We start from the raw sequence: 19,094 nt of genomic DNA, 5'->3' as shown, positions 1-19,094 counted from the left end.
CAGCAACTTTTCCCCCACTGTACAGTAAAGTGAATTATGTTGCATCATGCTGTGCAAAAGTCTTAGCCCCCTATTTTTTCATACTAATTGTGTTATAGATTTCTATTTTATGGCTTCTACATTGAGTCAAAACATTACAAAAACATTTTAGAGTTCCAAACATTAGGGTTTTTGTTTTCCAGCACAAAATTAAATGTTACAGATAAAACTTTGTATCTGAGCAGTATATTACATAAGAGACCATATTTCAGATTAAAAAACAAAAGAAAACCTAATGAAGGCTACTGGGTTGGGATGCAAAATGAAGAACTGTGGCTGGTTCTGTAAGATGCTCAGTAAAACCTACAACTCATTGCCTTATAAAACTGCACTTATTGGACCTGGGACTTTTTTTTTTTTAAGCAAAGGGTTGTCTCACCAAATATTGGCTTTGTTTCATTTATTACAACTTACTGATTATAGCTTTTTTTTTTTTTTTTTTTGATGTTGAAACATTTCATTTCATTATTTTAAAGCCATTTTTGGTCTTCGGCATTTCTTTACACGTGCTTAAGACTTTTGCACAGGACTGTACATCTTTGCTAGATGATAGAAAATTAAATACAAACTGATGGTAAACCCGTGAATGGGACTTGAGCCTGTGGATGACAAGTTTCACTGATAATAAAACTGAAAGTATTTCAGATTGCATATTACAAGTAGTGAACATTTGAACAGTCCAACTCAACTATTTATACAAACCGGTGTGTTTCTGACCATTTGGGCCGACGTTAGTGCCGTCAGTCGACAAACAGGACAGTTTTGGATCATTTAGGTCAAGTTAAGCATGAAGCTTTTCCTGAATGAAGTCATTCGGATTCAATCAGAGGCTCTTTCATTCAGACTAACGTGCACGTCCCAAACCCAAATGGAAAGAAAGCATTCATTGCTTTTCACTCACTGACTGCAGATGCAAAAGCTGCTCAGTTGATGAAGATGAAGCGTAATTGCCCAGCTCAAACAGGAAGCACTTGTTTTTTAGGTGCCACCCAACTCCGTGAGGGCAAATCGCCACGCTGAACTAGACTCATTAACGGTGACTCAAGACGAGTCTCAAGAAATTGCTCAAACTGGGTCATTATATTATTGTTGAACACATTTGCAGGGCTGGAAAAAGGATTGAGAAGTTATACTCAAGTGGGTCAAAAATGTTCTCCGTTACAAGCATCATCCAGCAAAAGTGTACAAGTTGCTACTATTAAATGTTCATGTATTAAAAAGTATATACACTACCGTTCAAAAGTTTGGGGTCACCCAGACAATTTTGTGTTTTCCATGAAAAGTCACACTTTTATTTACCACCATAAGTTGTAAAATGAATAGAAAATATAGTCAAGACATTTTTCTGGCCATTTTGAGCATTTAATCGACCCCACAAATGTGATGCTCCAGAAACTCAGGCCCTGTCCACACGGCAACGGATTCAGGTGAATCCAATACAATTGTTTATCATTTTGGCCTGGCGTCCACACGGCACCGGCGTTTTGGGTGCCCCAAAACGCAATCTTTTGAGAGCGGGTTCCAGAGTGGAAAGATCTGGCAACGTTGCCGTTGCGAAGTCATCTGGATGAGTAGAACGGATTTGTTTACGATGACGTCACAACCACATGACTGTGAGTGCTTCACGCCGGGTAGAAGTGTAACGAACTCGATGCGAGTTGTCAACAAATCCTATAACTTGGTTCATGAAACGCGCTTACAAAATATTTTCACTGTGAATATATATTGTGTAATGGTGCAAAGTGAGAGAGAATAGCCCTTAGGGCAGAGTCAATCCCGCCAGCAAAAATAGGGAAAAAAAGGAGCGATCTCACCTCTTCAGATGTTGGTTTAAGTCCTACAATACATTCCTCAAAAAGGGCGTAGAAGAACAAATTAATCCATCAACATGTAGCATTCAATTTATTCCGGTCCATTAAAGACGCCGCCTTCCGCGTAGAATCATACGTCATCCTCGCCGCCATATTGGATGGGTCAAAGCGGAGAATAAAGATGCCTCATTCATGTGCTGCGTTTAACTGTACCAACAGGTTTACCGTCCAAACGAGATCACATGGGATTACCTTTCACAGGTGAGACTGGAAAAATACTTTTCATTGTATTTGGTCATTATAACGTAATTTTACGAACAGATTTTTCTGACTTTGTGGCTAATATGAAGTCTCGCGCATAATAGTTTATGCGCATGTGTCCTTACTACTTCTATTGTTCTGGTGTCTCCGAAGGGACCGTATTACAGCGCCCCTAGAGGTGTGGCATGTGTATTGCATCATTTTCAGCAAGCATTGCGTTGCCATATGGACCTGATATTTTACTGATCGTTGTCCAGGTGGACGCGATATTTTTTTAAATAACATCTCGTTGCCGTTGTCGTGTGGATGTAGCCTCAATCTGCTCAAAGGAAGGTCAGTTTTATAGCTTCTCTAAAGAGCTAAACTGTTTTCAGCTGTGCTAACATGATTGTACAAGGGTTTTCTAATCATCCATTAGCCTTCTGAGGCAATGAGCAAACACATTGTACCATTAGAACACTGGAGTGAGAGTTGCTGGAAATGGGCCTCTATACACCTATGGAGATATTGCACCAAAAACCAGACATTTGCAGCTAGAATAGTCATTTACCACATTAGCAATGTATAGAGTGGATTTCTGATTAGTTTAAAGTGATCTTCATTGAAAAGAACAGTGCTCATCTCATCTCATCTCATTATCTCTAGCCGCTTTATCCTTCTACAGGGTCGCAGGCAAGCTGGAGCCTATCCCAGCTGACTACGGGCGAAAGGCGGGGTACACCCTGGACAAGTCGCCAGGTCATCACAGGGAAAAGAACAGTGCTTTTCTTTCAAAAATAAGGACATTTCAAAGTGACCCCAAACTTTTGAACGGTAGTGTACGTTTCACAATTTCAATTACATTTTCATGTTTATTAAAAAAAAAAAAAGAATCTCCAAACCACACCAGAACGTCAAGGACGTAGGAGCTCATCTGGCCTGCCATCAAAACAACCATGACTCCCAAAACATCACACAGAACTGAAATGTGACGATGTGAGAGAGGACCAACCTCCACGGCTAATGGTCTACAACAGGAAAATCAACAAAGGACAAAATTTTGTTCTTCCCGAGGAAAGATCAACCCAAAACATCGATGAGAAATGAGAGAGGAGATGCAATTCTCCTCAGAACAAAATGTGTTAAGTTGACCTACTTATTAATTTGTTAGCAAAAATTTGACAATACAATGACTAAGTGTTGTACAGAAGGTCTAGTTCTTTCAAATAAAACAAATCAGAACTGAAATCAATTGAGAACTGAGGGAGGTGATACGATTTAACTGGAAATAAACAAGGTTGTAAACAAATTGTTTACAACAAGAAAATCAAACTACCAAGTTTAGTTCCAAGGAAAGATCGACCGAAAACACCGATCAGAACTGAATTCGCATGATAAATGAGAGAGGAGATACAACTCTAATGAGAAGTCTGGAAACTCGTTAAGGTGACCTAATTAGCATCTCAAAGTTTCATTCAGTTGGTTGATTACTAATCTTAAAGTTCTTCTTACACACAACTGAAGAAATTTTCACTTATGACGTTTCAACATCTTTCTTAGTTGACATCTCGATCACATCTAACACTTAACGTCTCTGGCCACCGCCAGATGGTGTACATGACCGAGAAATCAGCTGATCCCATGTATGGCTGAGTTGGAAACCATGTGATTGACTGGGGGGGGGGGGTCAAGATGATCGACTAGCTAGCATGATGGTGAACGAGTCGATACTGATTGATCACCTTGACCCCCCCCCCCCCCCCAGTCAATCACATGGTTTCCAACTCAGCTGATCCCATGTATGGCTGATTTCTAGGTCATGTGCACCATCTGGCGGTGGCCAGAGACACCAAGCGTTAGATGTGATCGAGATGTCAACTAAGAAAGACATTGAAATGTCATAAGTAAGTGAAAATTTCTTCAGTTGCGTGTAATAAGAACTTTAAGACCTAATTAGCAGTTCGTTAGCAAAACAAATTGACAATACAATGACCAAGTGTTGTATAGAACATCTAGTTCTTTCAAATAAAACAAATCAGAACTGAAATCCATTGAGAACTGAGGGAGGAGACACGATTTAACTGAAAATAAAAACTGTAAACAAATTGTTTACAACAGGAAAAATCAACAAACAAATGACCAGGTTTTGTTCCTCAAGGGAAGATCAACCTAAAACATCGATCAGAACTGGAATTGGATGAAAACACGTGTCTGTAGTGGAAATCACTGTATGGGCTCAGGAACACTTCAGAAAACCATCGTCTGTGAAAACAGTTCATTACTGCATCCACAAATGCAAGTTAAAACCAGATATAAACAATATCCAGAAACACCGCCACCTTCTCTGGGCCCGAGCTCTTTTACGATGGACTGAAGCGAAGTGGAAAATTGTCCCGAGGTCTGACGAATCAAAAGTTGAAATTCTTTTTAGAAATCATGGACACCACGTCCTCCAGGCTAAAGAGGAGAGGGACCACCCGGCCTTTTATCAGTGCACAGTTCAAAAGCAGCATCTGTGATGGTATGAGGGGGCATTAGTGCACATGACATGGGTAGCTTGTACATCTGGGAAGGCATCATTAATGCTGAATGATATATACGTGTTTCAGAGCAATATGCTGCCATCCAGACCAAATCTTTGTTAGGAAAGGCCTTCCTTCTTTCAGCAAGATAACGACAAACTGCTTTCTGTACATATTAAAACTATTAAAACTGCATGGCTCCGTAGTAAGAGTCCGGGTGCTAAACTGGCCTGCTGCAGTCCAGACCTGTCTCATAGTTAAAAAATTTGGCGCATTATGAAGTGCAAAATACAACAAAGGAGACCCCGCACTGTTGAGCAGCTGAAATTGTACATCAGAAAAGAACAGGACAACAACATTTCTCTTTCAGATCTACAGCAATTGGTCTCCTCAGTTCCCAAATGCTTACAGAGTCTTGTTAAAAGTAGAGGTGATGCAACACAGTGGTAAACACGCCCCTGTCCCAACTTTCCTGATATGTAATGCTGACATCAATTCAAAATGAGCATATATTTTTCAAAAAACAATAAAATTTCTCAGTTTCAACACTTGATATGTTGTCTTTGTACTATTTTCAATGAACTATAGGGTTTTCATGATTTGCAAATTATTGCATTCTGTTTTTATTTACAGTTTACACAGTGTCCCAACATTTTTGGAATTGGGGTTGTATTGTTAATCAGTAATAATTAAAATAAGTTAGCGCGGATCGTGGCGAATTTCTGTTCGGGTATTTTCGTGACCACTCGGTGCGTGACGTCATTTAAGCCAAACAAACCGCTTAAATTGAGTCCACTTCCATTTACTTACATTGCCATTCGGCTTGAGTGCAGACGTGCATTTGGGAATTTTCAAAGAAAAAACATGCCTTATTGTTGTGCAGTGAACTGTAACAACGGGACCGGTTCAGGAAGAAGTTTTTACATTTTTCCAAGAGAGGAGAAGAGGCGGAGCGAGTGGGTTGGCTTTTTCCGGAAGAGGAGACGAGGCAGAGAGAGTGGATTGTGCAAGTGAAGCCAGAGGGTTGTTTTTTTCCGGAAGAGAAGAAGAGGCGGAGAGAGTGCATTGTGCGCGTGAAACAAAATCAAGTAGTCAAAGAAGAAACGGAGCAGCAACGCTCAAGCTAAAAGGAGAAGATTGGAGGTAAACATTTTTACTTTTGCTTGCAATTGACAAGTCAAGAATCCTGAGGGATCCTGTACAATCATTGTGGAAATGAGACAAAGGGATATTTCCTCGCTTAGAGTAGGCTATAAATAGTATAATGCCGTGGGTGTCAGGCTAATGTGGCCTACCGGCACACTGTCCAGTAATCGTTCCCTATATCCACTAGGGAGGGTGGTTTAATTATTCTTCAGAAGGGTTCTTATTTAGTATTACGACGAAATAACCAGGATAAATCGTTTGGGTGCGAGTCCTGTTGAGGTCCGGCGTCACCGCGATCAGAGTCGGCCAAGTCGCTGTCCGATTCCGAGGCTGCACGGTCAAACCAGTGAGCCACATTCACCGATTGCTCCCCAACGGCCATAGGTTCATATGGTTTCACCTCTCAGTATTCAATTTGGAGAGTTCCTACTTCAAAATCGCTATCGCTTTCAGACATTTTACACAACCTCTCACGACCAAAGTCCGTACACGTGTGCTCGGTTCGCAAGTAAACACAGAGCTGCTCCCGGTCTGTTTGGCTTAAATGACGTCACGACGACGGTCCCCTGGCACTGAAAGTGCGCACAAGTGAGATGTAAACAAACCTTCGGAAATTGGGCAAAACAGTATATTTTAACCGTTTTATTCAATTTTAGGGTGCAGATTAGACATCAGGAAGATTGAATTCGCTTTTTGGGTCATTCTTCTAGACAATAAAGTTGATATTCTACGTTTCACCTCCAACCGTTGCCTATGACCTTTAAAGCAACTGCAGTGTTTCTCTGGGGGGGGAAATAAATCAAAGTGTGCTGCTCATCCTCATGACTCACGCTACAAAGTTTCATGAATTAATTAGAAGTAAAATATCTAAAAATCAACCAGTATTTGCTTGAATTTGACTTGCTGTCTAGCAAATTAGATTAGCACCTGAGACCTATGCTAGCATTAGCAAAGGAAACAGGCTAACTTTGTTTAATATTAGCAGTTATTGTTAGAAAATGAGTGAAACGTGTTTTTTTTTGTTTGTTTGTTTGTTTTTTAATTAGAGCTCATGGGAGGTCTAGGCCTCATTTTATACGAGTCTTTGTTTACTGTGGTAGGTCCAGGGCCGCTTATCCGTCTTCACACAAAGCGCTAACTACGTTGTGTAGCATGAGAAGAGAGCAGATGATGAATCAGCACAATTCTTGATTTTTCTTTTTTTTTTTTCGCAGTTGATGAATTTGATTGGATGCTAAAGTGAAATGATTGGATGTTTTGGAGTCTGTCATCAGTTGGATGAGAAACGAGAGCCTTGAGATTTGTAATGAGTGTTTTGAAGGTATAAAGAAAACAAACTAATCATTTTTTATGAACAAAAGAAACCAAGTATTCATTTAATGTACAGTATAAAATTTGGCAAAATAATATTTGCTAATTACTTCATAGGGATCCTGCTATGTCCGAGGGGTACAGTTTTTTTTTTTTTTTTTTTTTTTTTTTTTTTTTTAAGCTTGATACACACGTGTGTGTGTGTATATATATATATATATCTCGTCTCATCTCATTATCTGTAGCCGCTTTATCCTGTTCTACAGGGTCGCAGGCAAGCTGGAGCCTATCCCAGCTGACTACGGGTGAAAGGCGGGGTACACCCTGGACAAGTCACCAGGTCATCACAGGGCTGACACATAGACACAGACAACCATTCACACTCACATTCACACCTACGCTCAATTTAGAGTCACCAGTTAACCTAACCTGCATGTCTTTGGACTGTGGAGGAAACCGGAGCACCCGGAGGAAACCCACGCGGACACGGGGAGAACATGCAAACTCCACACAGAAAGGCCCTCGCCGGCCACGGGGCTCGAACCCAGACCTTCTTGCTGTGAGGCGACAGCGCTAACCACTACACCACCGTGCCGCCATATATATATACACGTATACATATATATATATATATATATATATATGTATGTGTATATATATATATATATATATATATATATATATATATATATATAGTGTGTGTGTGTGTGTATATATATATATATATATATATATATATATATATATATATATATATATAAATAATGTGTGTATGTGTATATATATATATATATATATATATATATATATATAGTGTGTGTGTGTGTGTGTATATATATATATATATATATATATATATATATATATATATATATATATATATATATATAATGTGTGTATGTATATATATATATATATATATATATATATATATATATATATATATAAATAATGTGTGTATGTGTATATATATATATATATATATATATATATATATATATATAGTGTGTGTGTGTGTGTGTGTATATATATATATATATATATATATATATATATATATATAAATAATGTGTGTATGTATATATATATATATATATATATATATATATATATATATATATATATATATATGTGTATATGTGTGTGTGTGTGTATACACATTATTTATATTGCATAGGCACAAGCGTTTTACTGGGAAATACACCACTCGCATTTTTCATATGAGCTACATCCGGGACACAGAGAACCAAAACCATGACATAAATTGCTGAATTGTTTTGATAAATTTGGGGATGACTTGTTTGTGAATGTGTCGATTTAATTAAAAGAAAATCACACATTGGCTTGAAGATATTGAGTTTATCTTCTTGTTGAAAAACTTGCATTTTTCATACAATATACATCACAGATCTGAGTGACATTTAAATAATATTGGCTGGCGTTGAGTGGTACATCAGATATATTCCATTCAGCTAGCATGATACTGAATGAGTCAGACGAGTAGCTGAATGGAATATATCTGATGTACCATGAAAAAAAAGTCAGCCAATATTATTATTATTATACATACACACTCTTCATATCCGCATTCTCGAAGGCCAACGCTAGTTTACACATGACTCTGCGCCATCAGTGCGGCAGTGAAGTCACCTTCCAGCCGGTGTAGCATTCATCAGCAGTGTTGGTGAATGCTAATAAAGCAGTGCTATCGAGAGCAAGTAGCACAGGCTAACAACCAAGAAACTAAGATTTCTGTCTCCAGACTCTTCTTGCACGCTCACTACAGTATTTTTCACTCAGACTTAAGTATTCATTTCCCTCTGTAATTTACGAGTTACTTTTAAAATCAACATCGACACACAACGGAGCGACCTGGCAGACAAAATTCTCTTAAAATCTTCCGTATTTAACGAAGCAAATCTGGTGTCCATGTTTGTTTACAAATTGTCACAATCGCTCACTAACACGGAAGTTTTACATCTCCGACGTGTCTCTTTTCCAGTTTTTATGTCCGTTGGTATGTTTTTCTCTCATAAATATGCGTGAAGAATATCGAATGAAGTTTTTGTTGCCTTTCAGGTGTTCAATGCGTCTTTCTCTTTCCCAGCGAACAAAGAAATACTTCTATGCCTGCACAGCCGAAAACACTCTCAGCTCCAACATGTTACATCATGTTGCCTTGACAACCATGCAATATCGTAAACCATATTCAATGCTCATTCTCTATTGGGTAGCGTGATGTAATACATGTAGGATAAGCGATACGCTAACACTATTCCATGCTATCAAACCAAATGAATGAAACCTACTGGAACACATTTTTATTCCATTGAAAAAAAGTGTCCAGAGGTATAATAATTCCTGATCTTTCACTGCGATGACGTCACTCCCAGTGTTTTCCCGCTGACTAAACACGCGTTGTTAAAATGGTGAACCGGTTCAACATTAAAATTCTTTTGATTAACTTGTGCATGTGTCCATATAATATAAAGAACATTACATGGTGGTGTGAAGATATGAAATTTATCTTCTGGTGTTGAAAATATATCGCTCGCTAGCGTCACTCACGTGTGATATATGCATTCACCATTTCATATCTTCACGCCACTGTATAATATCCTCTATGTACTTGCTGCATATTGAGGACTGGAACACTTACCAACAGAGTGAGGACATTTTGGCTGGTCCTCACTTCTTCAAAGGGCTGTTTGAGGGTTTGGACTTCAGTTTAGGGTTTAGGTTTGAATAAGGAGCTAGAGAATGCATTGTCTGTGTGTGTGGGGGGGGGTGGTACTCCTACAAGGAGGAACAGTTGCGTGCATTGTGAGTATTCTTACTTTTATGGTCTTGCAGAGGCAATAGACTATATTTATAGAGCAGAAGAGAAGAGAGGGATCAAAGTGAAATCAATACACAGCTTTAATGAGGTGCTCAGGAAAGCTGAGATGGCGTGAGAGAGAAAGCAAGAGAGGGGTAGAAAGCAGTGGAGGGATCGAACTCTGTGGGGACACCTGGGTCGTCTCCTCAGTAATAAGTTTCCCCGCTGTGACTGAAAGAGAAACTCGGACTACAGCCGAGCGAAAGTCATTGCACAAGTTCAAGCTCAACTTCTGTCTGAATCATACACAGCCTCGTGCTCGGATACATTTGTGGAATTTTTTTTTTTTTTTTAAAGGTTCTGGGTTTGTGTGGGTGTTTATTATATAAGTAAGGAAAATCCATTTAAGGTTGTGCTGTTTATAGGAAAATAAACTCAACAAAAACGGTGGTGATGGAGAGTTACTCTTACCACCTCGAGGTTTATTTTCTAATAACAGCACTTCACAAAGTGGTATTTTATTTAAAATAACTATCTAGCTAACAGTACATTGTAATTTATATCCATTTAATGCTTCTTCCATAACTGTTGAATAAACTTCTCCTTACAAAAGCTACAGCATATCAGAACAACAAAGATATATTTACAGTGTTTGTCCTGTTTTGGGGTTTTTTGCATTACAAGCTGGAATTAAAATGGATTTTTGGAGGGTTAGCACCATTTGATTTACACAAGATGCCGACCACTTTTAAAGGTGCACATTTATTTATTTATTTTTTTGTGACACAAATAATAAGATGAAAAAACAGAAATCTGGAGTGTGCATAAGTATTCACCCCCTTTCGTATGAAGCCCCGAAATAAGAGCTGGTCCAACCAATTCACTTCATACCGTAAGTCATATAATTAGCTGATTAAGAGCCACCTGTGTGCAATCAAAGTGTCACATGATCTGTCACATGATGTCTGTATAAATCAACCTGTTCTGGAAGGACCCCGACTCTGCAACACTACTAAGCAAGCAACATGAAAACCAAGGAGCCTCCAAACAGGTCAGAGACAAAGTTGCGGAGAAGTATAGATCAGGGTTGGGTTATAAACAAATATCCCAAACTTTGACTATCCCACAGAGCACCATTAAATCCATTATAGCAAAATGGAAAGAATATGACACCACTACAAACCTTAGAAGAGAAGGCCCCGCCCACCAAAACTCACAGACCGGGCAAGGAGGGCATTAATCAGAGATGCAACAAAGACACCAAAGATAATATTGAAGGAGCTGCAAAGATCCACAGCGGAGATGGGAGTATCTGTCCATAGGACCACTGTAAGCCATACACTCCACAGAGTGGGCGGGGCTGTATGGAAGCGTGACCAGAAAACACGTTTGGAGTTTGCTCAACAGCATGTGGCAGACTCCCCAAACACACGGAAGATGATTCTCTGGTCAGATGAGACTAAAATTGATCTTTTTGGCCATCATGGGAAACGCCATGTGTGGCGCAAACCCAACACCCTGAGAACACCATTCCTACAGTGAAGCATGGTGGTGGCAGCATCATGCTGTCGGGACATTTTTCATCTGCAGGGACAGGAAAGCTGGTCAGGACTGAAGGAAAGATGGATGGCACTAAATACAGGGCAATTCTGGAGGAAAACCTGTTCGAGTCAGCCAGAGGTTTGAGACTGGGACGAAGGTTCACGTTCCAGCAGGACAATGACCCTAAACATACTGCAAAAGTTACACTGGAGTGGTTTAAAGGGAAACATTTAAATGTCTTGGAATGGCCTCGTCAAAGCCCGGACCTCAATCCAATTGAGAATCTGTGGCATAACTTGAAGATTGCTGTACACCAACACAACCCATCTAACTTGAAGGAGTTGGAGCAGTTTTGCCTTGAGGAATGGGCAAAAATCCCAGTGGTAGATGTGCTAAGCTAATGGAGACATACCCCAAGAGACTTGCAGCTGTAACTGCAGCAAAAGGTGGCTCAACAGAGTATTGACTTTGGGGAGTGAATACCTATGTACACTCCAGATTTGTCTTTTTATTTTAATTCTTGCTTGCGTCACAAACAATTTTCATCTTTTAAAAATGGTAGGCATGTTGTATAAATCAAAAACGGTGCTAACCCCCCAAAAATCCATTTTAATTCCAGCTTGTAATGCGACAAAACAGGACAAACACCAAGGGGGATGAATATTTTTGCAAGACACTATTATTCAGAATGGATTGTGGCATATCATTGTGAATAAGTAGTCACTACAGAGGTGTAAATAAACACACTGCTAAAGTTGCCATCGCAAAAAATTAAAATCAACATCCTCCTCACCAATCAGATTCATTACATTAATGGCATTTAGCAAACGCTCTTATCCAGAGCAGCAGTAGGGGGTTAGGTGCCTTGCTCAAGGGCACTTCAGCCATGCCTGCTGGTCCAGGGAATCAAACTGGCAACCTTTTGGTCCCAAAGCTGTTTCTCTAACCTTTAGGCTGTGGCTTCCTCAACAGTACTGTGGTATCTGACTTCTCATCTCATTATCTCTAGCCGCTTTATCTTGTTCTACAGGGTCACAGGCAAGCTGGAGCCTATCCCAGCTGACTACGGGGACAAGTCGCCAGGTCATCGCAGGGCTATCTCAGACTTGTTTCAAACAAAAAAACAAAAAAAAAACATGCTTTTTCTTGATTTTTGCCACATCACTTGCCCCACCCATTTTTTTCAACAACTTTTTCACTCCTGTTACTATACATCCATCACAAGCACTCTTAAAACTAATACCCTCTGATTACGAATGGTGTTCTGGAGATCTACCTTCTTACTACCAGGGAATTTAGAACAATCTAGAATTCAAGACCAAAAAGTCTTAATGAAAGAGGTTTGTGGTGGTGGTGATGGAGAACATTCACACGGACCACACAGTTAGCAGCAGAATGTAAACCATAGGAGGAAAACACCATTCTCTCCATGGCAGGAATTTCAATGAGCAAGTCCATGAAAAATAAAAGGGACGAGAGGTAAGATAGTGGGTGGGCTTTGATCGCTTCCAGCCATAAAGTCTCTCTCATCGTGAATGTGTGGGAGATGTGTTTGCTCTCGAGTTCAAACATTTTAGCGCAGTGGCCATGAGGGCATTCTGCAATCTGGGGAGGTTGTTTGATGTATAGTTGCGAGTAAATCTCGGCCTTTTGAGTACGCGCTGCTGCTTGCAAATGTACACGTGGCCTTGCGCTTTTGTTTTTCTCGTTATGTGGGTGCCACTGCTGATTTTGATTTCAGAGGTCTTTACCACCTACACAGCTGTAGGAGATCAAATCCACCCACATTCTGCTGCCCAGGTTCTCGCTTACCTAATAATTACTTTTTTTTTTTTTTGGAGCACCTTACCTTACCTCACACCCATGGATACATTATGATAATACAGAAAAGCATTTCCATGAGAAATCCATACCTCACATCCTTGGTTTGAAAGGGACCTCTGGGGTCAAGTGTAACTCCAAGAATACAAACCCTGGAGGGAGGAAGTGGACAGGGGTGGTACCTTGGATGCAAAAGACTGAAATGATTAACCTTCTAAACCTTCTCCATTTTTGCTGTTAATACATATACACTTGGTATATTAAGTCAGGACTGGAGTTATAGAACATTCTCACCATACATCCAAGGAGTATCGGTTCTTCATCAGTTCCTCATATCCCTTTACCTTTGAATTTCAGACTTCCCATTGGCGCTACCTGATCCTATAACCAATGGCAACAGTCCAGGCCCTGCCTTTGACCCGAGATCCCAGCACCATTTATTCAGCATCCTCTCTGCCATCTGCTGACTGTGTTATGGGTAGTGTGGGCAGTCTAATCGAGAAGCACGATGAGTCACCCGACAAAGGCAACAAGGCTGTTCCTCAGGTCCCACAGCGGCAGAGCAATGGGCAGAACAGGAAGGGCTTCAGCCAGAGAGAGCTGCTGAACTACCTGAACATCACCAGGAAAGAGCCGAAAGCAGGCAAACACATCGTCTGCAGCAACTCATCCATAAAGAGGGAGCATTCCAGAGAGGAGGAGAACCTCTACGCCAAGGTTTATCATAAAGACGGTAAAGAGGTGGACCTGGGGAAGAACTCGCTCCCGATAGGCGGCAAGTTTGACAAGGTAGGAAAGGAATGAATTGATTGGGGGGGCAATGCAGTTATGACCGGTCAACCTGTTGCATGGAGACTAGAGCAAAAATTATTCTAGTTAAAAAGATACTCTGATGCTCGAAGAAATCTTAACCCTAATTTACCATAGAGCAGAAGGTAAAATGTAGATGCTTTTGAAGACGTTGGTTAGTTTATTTCTATTCTGGTCTGTTCAGTCAATTCCTTATTAGATTCACAATCACTTAAATAATATTGAGTGGTACCTCAGATATATTCCATTCAGCGAGCATGATATTGAATGAACGAGTCGAAGACGAGTAGCTGAATGGAATATATCTGATGTACCATGAGAAAAAGCCAGCCAATATTATCATCAGACGTGCACGTTCCTTTCGGGTGTTCAACGCGTCTTTCTCTTTCAAAATTCTCTCGTGTTTAACAAAGCAAACCTGGCGGCCATGTTTTGTTTACAAATCGTCACAGCTAGCGCGGAGGTTTTACGTCTCTGTTGCGTGATGTCATGTTGTCTTGACAACCGTGCAATATCGTAAACCATATTCAACGCTCTTTCTCCATTGGGTAGAGTGACGTAATACACATAGGATAAGTGATATGCTAACAATATTGCATGCTAACAAACCAAATGAACGAAACCCACTAGAAGGGAATAGAACACATTTGTATTCCGTCGAAAAAGTGTCCTGTATGTATAATAACTGTTATTCCACGAAATCAAGTCGTACATGAGCTGATAGCCGACAAGACGCGTAGCACCGAGTTGTCTATAAGCCGTGTACGATGAGATTGAGTGGAATAACTGTTTTATTCTATCCACATTCACTGGATTTTGAGAAACGGAGCATTTTTATTTTTTGCAAATTCAATAAATAAAAACTTTATGCAAAACATCCGACAAAGTCATTTCCACGTGGAGTGTAAACAAACCGGCAAAATGACAGGAGCAATCTGTGAAAAATGCTGCTATAATAATAATTCTTGGGTGGTGGTGGTGGGGTGGTTTGTTTTCGATTAGAGTTTTTATTTCGTCCTTTGCCATTCTGTTTTTCTCTACTCACGGTATATGAGCTAATAGCCTAGTAGTAGAGTAGCCAATCAGAGTGCACGATTGCTCATATCCAGTGAATGTAGACTGAATAATTATATTTATTTCACTGAGCCTGAAGCAGATAATTGTTCTCGTATAAATACACAGGGTATTTTTTTTTTTTTTAAATCTTATTAAAAAAACGTTCAAACTTCAAAAGCGGTGTGCAAATGTAACAATGGCGTGGCGCAGACTTGTCACTTATCTTCGCCAAGTCACAAAAAATACTTTGTTTTGAAATCGATAAAATAAAATCACAACTCCACCTTACCTTTCAATAGTTTTAGACCAAACGTCGTAGCATCTTTTTAGTGCTTTTAGGAACAGCATTTTCTTTCATCATTTGTAATTCTTCCTCATTTACAGTGACGAAGCGATCGGGCGCCGTTTTGCCGAGTCACTCGATGTGATTATCAAGAAATAGTCCGAATTTATCAACCAATCAGCATGCATGATTTTCTATAATCACCTGTGCGTTTATACTAAAGACCTTTATGTTTACCTTGGTCATCTTAACTTTTAGAGAGTGTTCGTATGACGCTAACGCTACCATTTAACTGTAACATTTGTACCGCGATGCTTTTACAACTTGAGAAACTAATGGAATGGAATAATCAAGGCCTTACGACAAATTTTGACCGCGAGTTGGTCGAGTGGTTAGCTTGTCCACCTCTCGACTGGGAGATTGTAAGTTCTACACGCAGTCGGGTCATACCAAAGACCATCATAAAAATGGTACCTACTACCATCTGGCAAGGCATGATGCAATACAGGTGTGAGTAGGGAAGTCAAGCTCTCACGGTTACCAGAGGACACGCCCCCTACTGTAACCCTAGCTGTATCGGCGAGAGGCCGAGGGCTACAGAAACGGAGATCGGAGCCACACCCATACACCTTAGAGTTTGTTAGTACTGGGACAGGAGACTGCCTGGGAAGACCAGATTCTGGCATGAGAGGGACTTCGAATTGGCCGACGCCAAATTATGTGCCAGAATTGTGTTTCCAATTTCATCCACCTGCTCAGAGAATACTTTCCAGAGATCGTAAATGAAATGAAATGTCCAATCTGCTGCATAAAAAAGCAAGTAAATCGTTCTAAAGGGATTTTCCATTATAACTGAGCAGCTACTGCATCAGACCATAGTAACTCGCATCAACTCTGCAGGTCTGTGCAGCCTGTCTGGCGCGTGTCCGAGTACATTTAGCCCTGGGCTCGGACACTGGAGCAGATTTATTGAGTGTGCAGTACGCAATAAAAAACGAAATACAGACTCATTCATGTCATTTGGCATAGTTTCAGGACATGATCTCTCGCTGTACAGTAATCTGTTAAAAATGAAAATGTTCTCATAGCCGAGACAATAATGGACTTTCCCCCTCCCCTATCCCCCTCCAAAGCCTCGTTTCAGGTCGTCTGCCTTTAAGCCAGTGACGCCAAAGAGCTTTAGCTCCATGCAGAACCTTCACCCGTCCAAATCCGAGGAATTGATGAATAGCAAGCACTCGTTCTACTCCAAGACGGCATCCAAATCTCTATCCACATCTTCCTCGTCCTCTTCGCCTTCACAGGTTGGCACCAGCGCCAACAAGGGCGTCCTGGCAGTGCCCCATGAAGAGGAGACAACCTCAGACTCGGGCCATAACTCTATGAGCAGCCTGCCACCGTACCGCCCTCCGTTCCGCCCCCACCTGGGGCAGATCAGCGCCTCCATGGGTCATATCGAGCACATCGGCTCCCTCGAACAGACCTCAGCGGGCAGCAGTGCTCTGAGCATGGCCCCTGATTCCTACGAGCTCTCGCACTCTTTGGAGGACGTGGTGAAGGACCTGGAGGAGCGACTACAGGAGAAAGAGCACGAACTGTGGCAGATGAGGAGGAACCTGGATGAGAGCGAGGATGCCATTGCACAGGTGAGGGGATTATTACACATGAAGGCTGAGCACGTACGAGTAGAAGCAGCTGCATACTGAACTATACGGAGTTTTACAAGCTCACCGAGGTCTTTCAGAAATATTACAGCTCTAGGACAGTTCAGGAGTCCGAACCCTGACGAGTGCCAGAGAGAAATGGCTTTCGAGTCTGGTTCCTCTCAAGGTATCTTCCTCATGTCAGCCCTAGCTTGCTCATTAGGAATAAAGTCGTTTTAGACCCGTTTAATCTTTTTAGGTCAAAATTATCTTTTTCTCCATTCATGGAAAAAAAACCGAGGTGTTGGTTTGACTGTTTTTAGCCAAAACCTCTCCAAAACATTCAACAGCTTTCTTCAAAACATTCTGGATGTCTCTTCCCCCCCCCCCCCCCCCAAAAAAAAGGTTTTGGAACCTTCCTCATAGATTCAGGAGCTGTCTATGAAACATTCTAGAACTTTCAATAGATTCTGGATCCTTTTTCTTAAAAAAAAAAAAGTAGGAACCTTCTCCAAAACATTCTGGAATCATTTTCCACAAGATTCTAGAACCTTACTCATAAAATTGAGAACCTCAGCTTCTGAAGGGTTGGTTTGTTTGTTTGTTTGTTTGTTTGTTTGTTTGTTTGTTTGTTTGTTTGTATGATTTATTTATAAGACTTGCACAATAGTCCTCACAGATAAGAAATGAGAAGAATACATAAGACATTGAAATGGTGAGGATACACAATAGTGACAATACAACCCCCCACCCCCTCCCGGATCAAACAAACAGCTAAAGCAATTTGACACAGACAGAAAAGAAAACAAAAAAACAAATAAAAATAAAAAAAAAGGAAAAAACACAACAACTGGCTGTTAAATGCTAGCAGTGGCATATTGTAGAAAGACAAGCTTATACTCGTACACTCTCCCTCTCTCCGACCCTTCAACTCTCTCACCCATATCTACTCACGTACACACACACACACACACATAAGCACATCCACTTGCATTAGGTGAGCAATGTAAAGACTGTAAATAAGTAAACAAAAACATATAAAAAATAAACAAACACACTGCAAAAAATGGCCTTTCAAAAATAAGAAATAAAAGATTAAAACAAGGGGTGGCACGGTGGTGTAGTGGTTAGCGCTGTCGCCTCACAGCAAGAAGGTCCGGGTTCGAGCCCCGTGGCCGGCGAGGGCCTTTCTGTGCGGAGTTTGCATGTTGTCCGCGTGGGTTTCCTCCGGGTGCTCCGGTTTCCCCCACAGTCCAAAGACATGCAGGTTAGGTTAACTGGTGACTCTAAATTGACCGTAGGTGTGAATGTGAGTGTGAATGGTTGTCTGTGTCTATGTGTCAGCCCTGTGATGACCTGGCGACTTGTCCAGGGTGTACCCCGCCTTTCACCCGTAGTCAGCTGGGATAGGCTCCAGCTTGCCTGCGACCCTGTAGAACAGGATAAAGCGGCTACAGATAATGAGATGAGATGAGATTAAAACAAAGCATATTTGCTTGAATCAGGTGAAAAAATCTGCCAATGGAACTAGTCAAATTTGACTTGATAAGATTTCTTAAAGTAAGATGAAAAATCTAACCTGTTTTTAGATGAAATAATTCCAAAATAAGATTGGGGAACTTATTACGCGAGATCTGATTAACTCAAAATAATCAAAATAGTTCTTATAACAAGATCGTACTTCTTACATTTAGCCATTCAAGTCATTTTTATTTATTTCATTTTAAGGGTATTTCACTTAAATTCATGACAAAGTCTCAGCAGTAAAAACTGAATTGAAGATAAATATACTAATATTAGGATTGTTAAATTCTACAACTAAGCATTGCTAGCTTAAAAGATTCTCCTTTTGGGACCTGTAATTAGTAAAATACTCTAGATATGAGACCAGAGACTATCTTGAATCAAGTTGACGACACGTGTAGCATTGCAATAAGGTTTTTTTTTGTTTTTTTGTTTTTTTCCCCATTTCAGCATTCAAACATTAAAACATCTCTTAAGATTCCACTTCCCCAGGACCTCAGGCACCAAAAATAATAATAATAAAAAAAA

The 19,094-nt window shown here is 40.4% G+C and overlaps 1 protein-coding gene across 3 annotated transcripts in view; it reads left to right on the top strand.

The window, feature by feature from the left end:
- The window catches only part of n4bp3 (NEDD4 binding protein 3), a 135,989-nt gene that overhangs the window by 106,529 nt on the left and 10,366 nt on the right, over positions 1–19,094 (top strand). For 2 of the 3 annotated variants that reach the window (XM_060911188.1, XM_060911181.1), the window contains exons 2-3: positions 13,608–14,039; positions 16,533–17,045. In XM_060911188.1, coding sequence (XP_060767171.1) covers positions 13,641–14,039; positions 16,533–17,045 — 912 coding nt within the window. In that variant the 5' untranslated portion in view covers positions 13,608–13,640. The remainder of the gene's footprint in view (positions 1–13,607; positions 14,040–16,532; positions 17,046–19,094) is intronic. The other variant, XM_060911194.1, reaches the window with a different exon arrangement.

The sequence above is a fragment of the Neoarius graeffei genome, chromosome 2, assembly GCF_027579695.1.
Source record: "Neoarius graeffei isolate fNeoGra1 chromosome 2, fNeoGra1.pri, whole genome shotgun sequence".
In the NCBI taxonomy this organism is placed as follows: Eukaryota; Metazoa; Chordata; class Actinopteri; order Siluriformes; family Ariidae; genus Neoarius; species Neoarius graeffei.
Note: the sequence above shows the minus strand (reverse complement) of the source record. Positions and strands in the feature narration are given on the sequence as shown.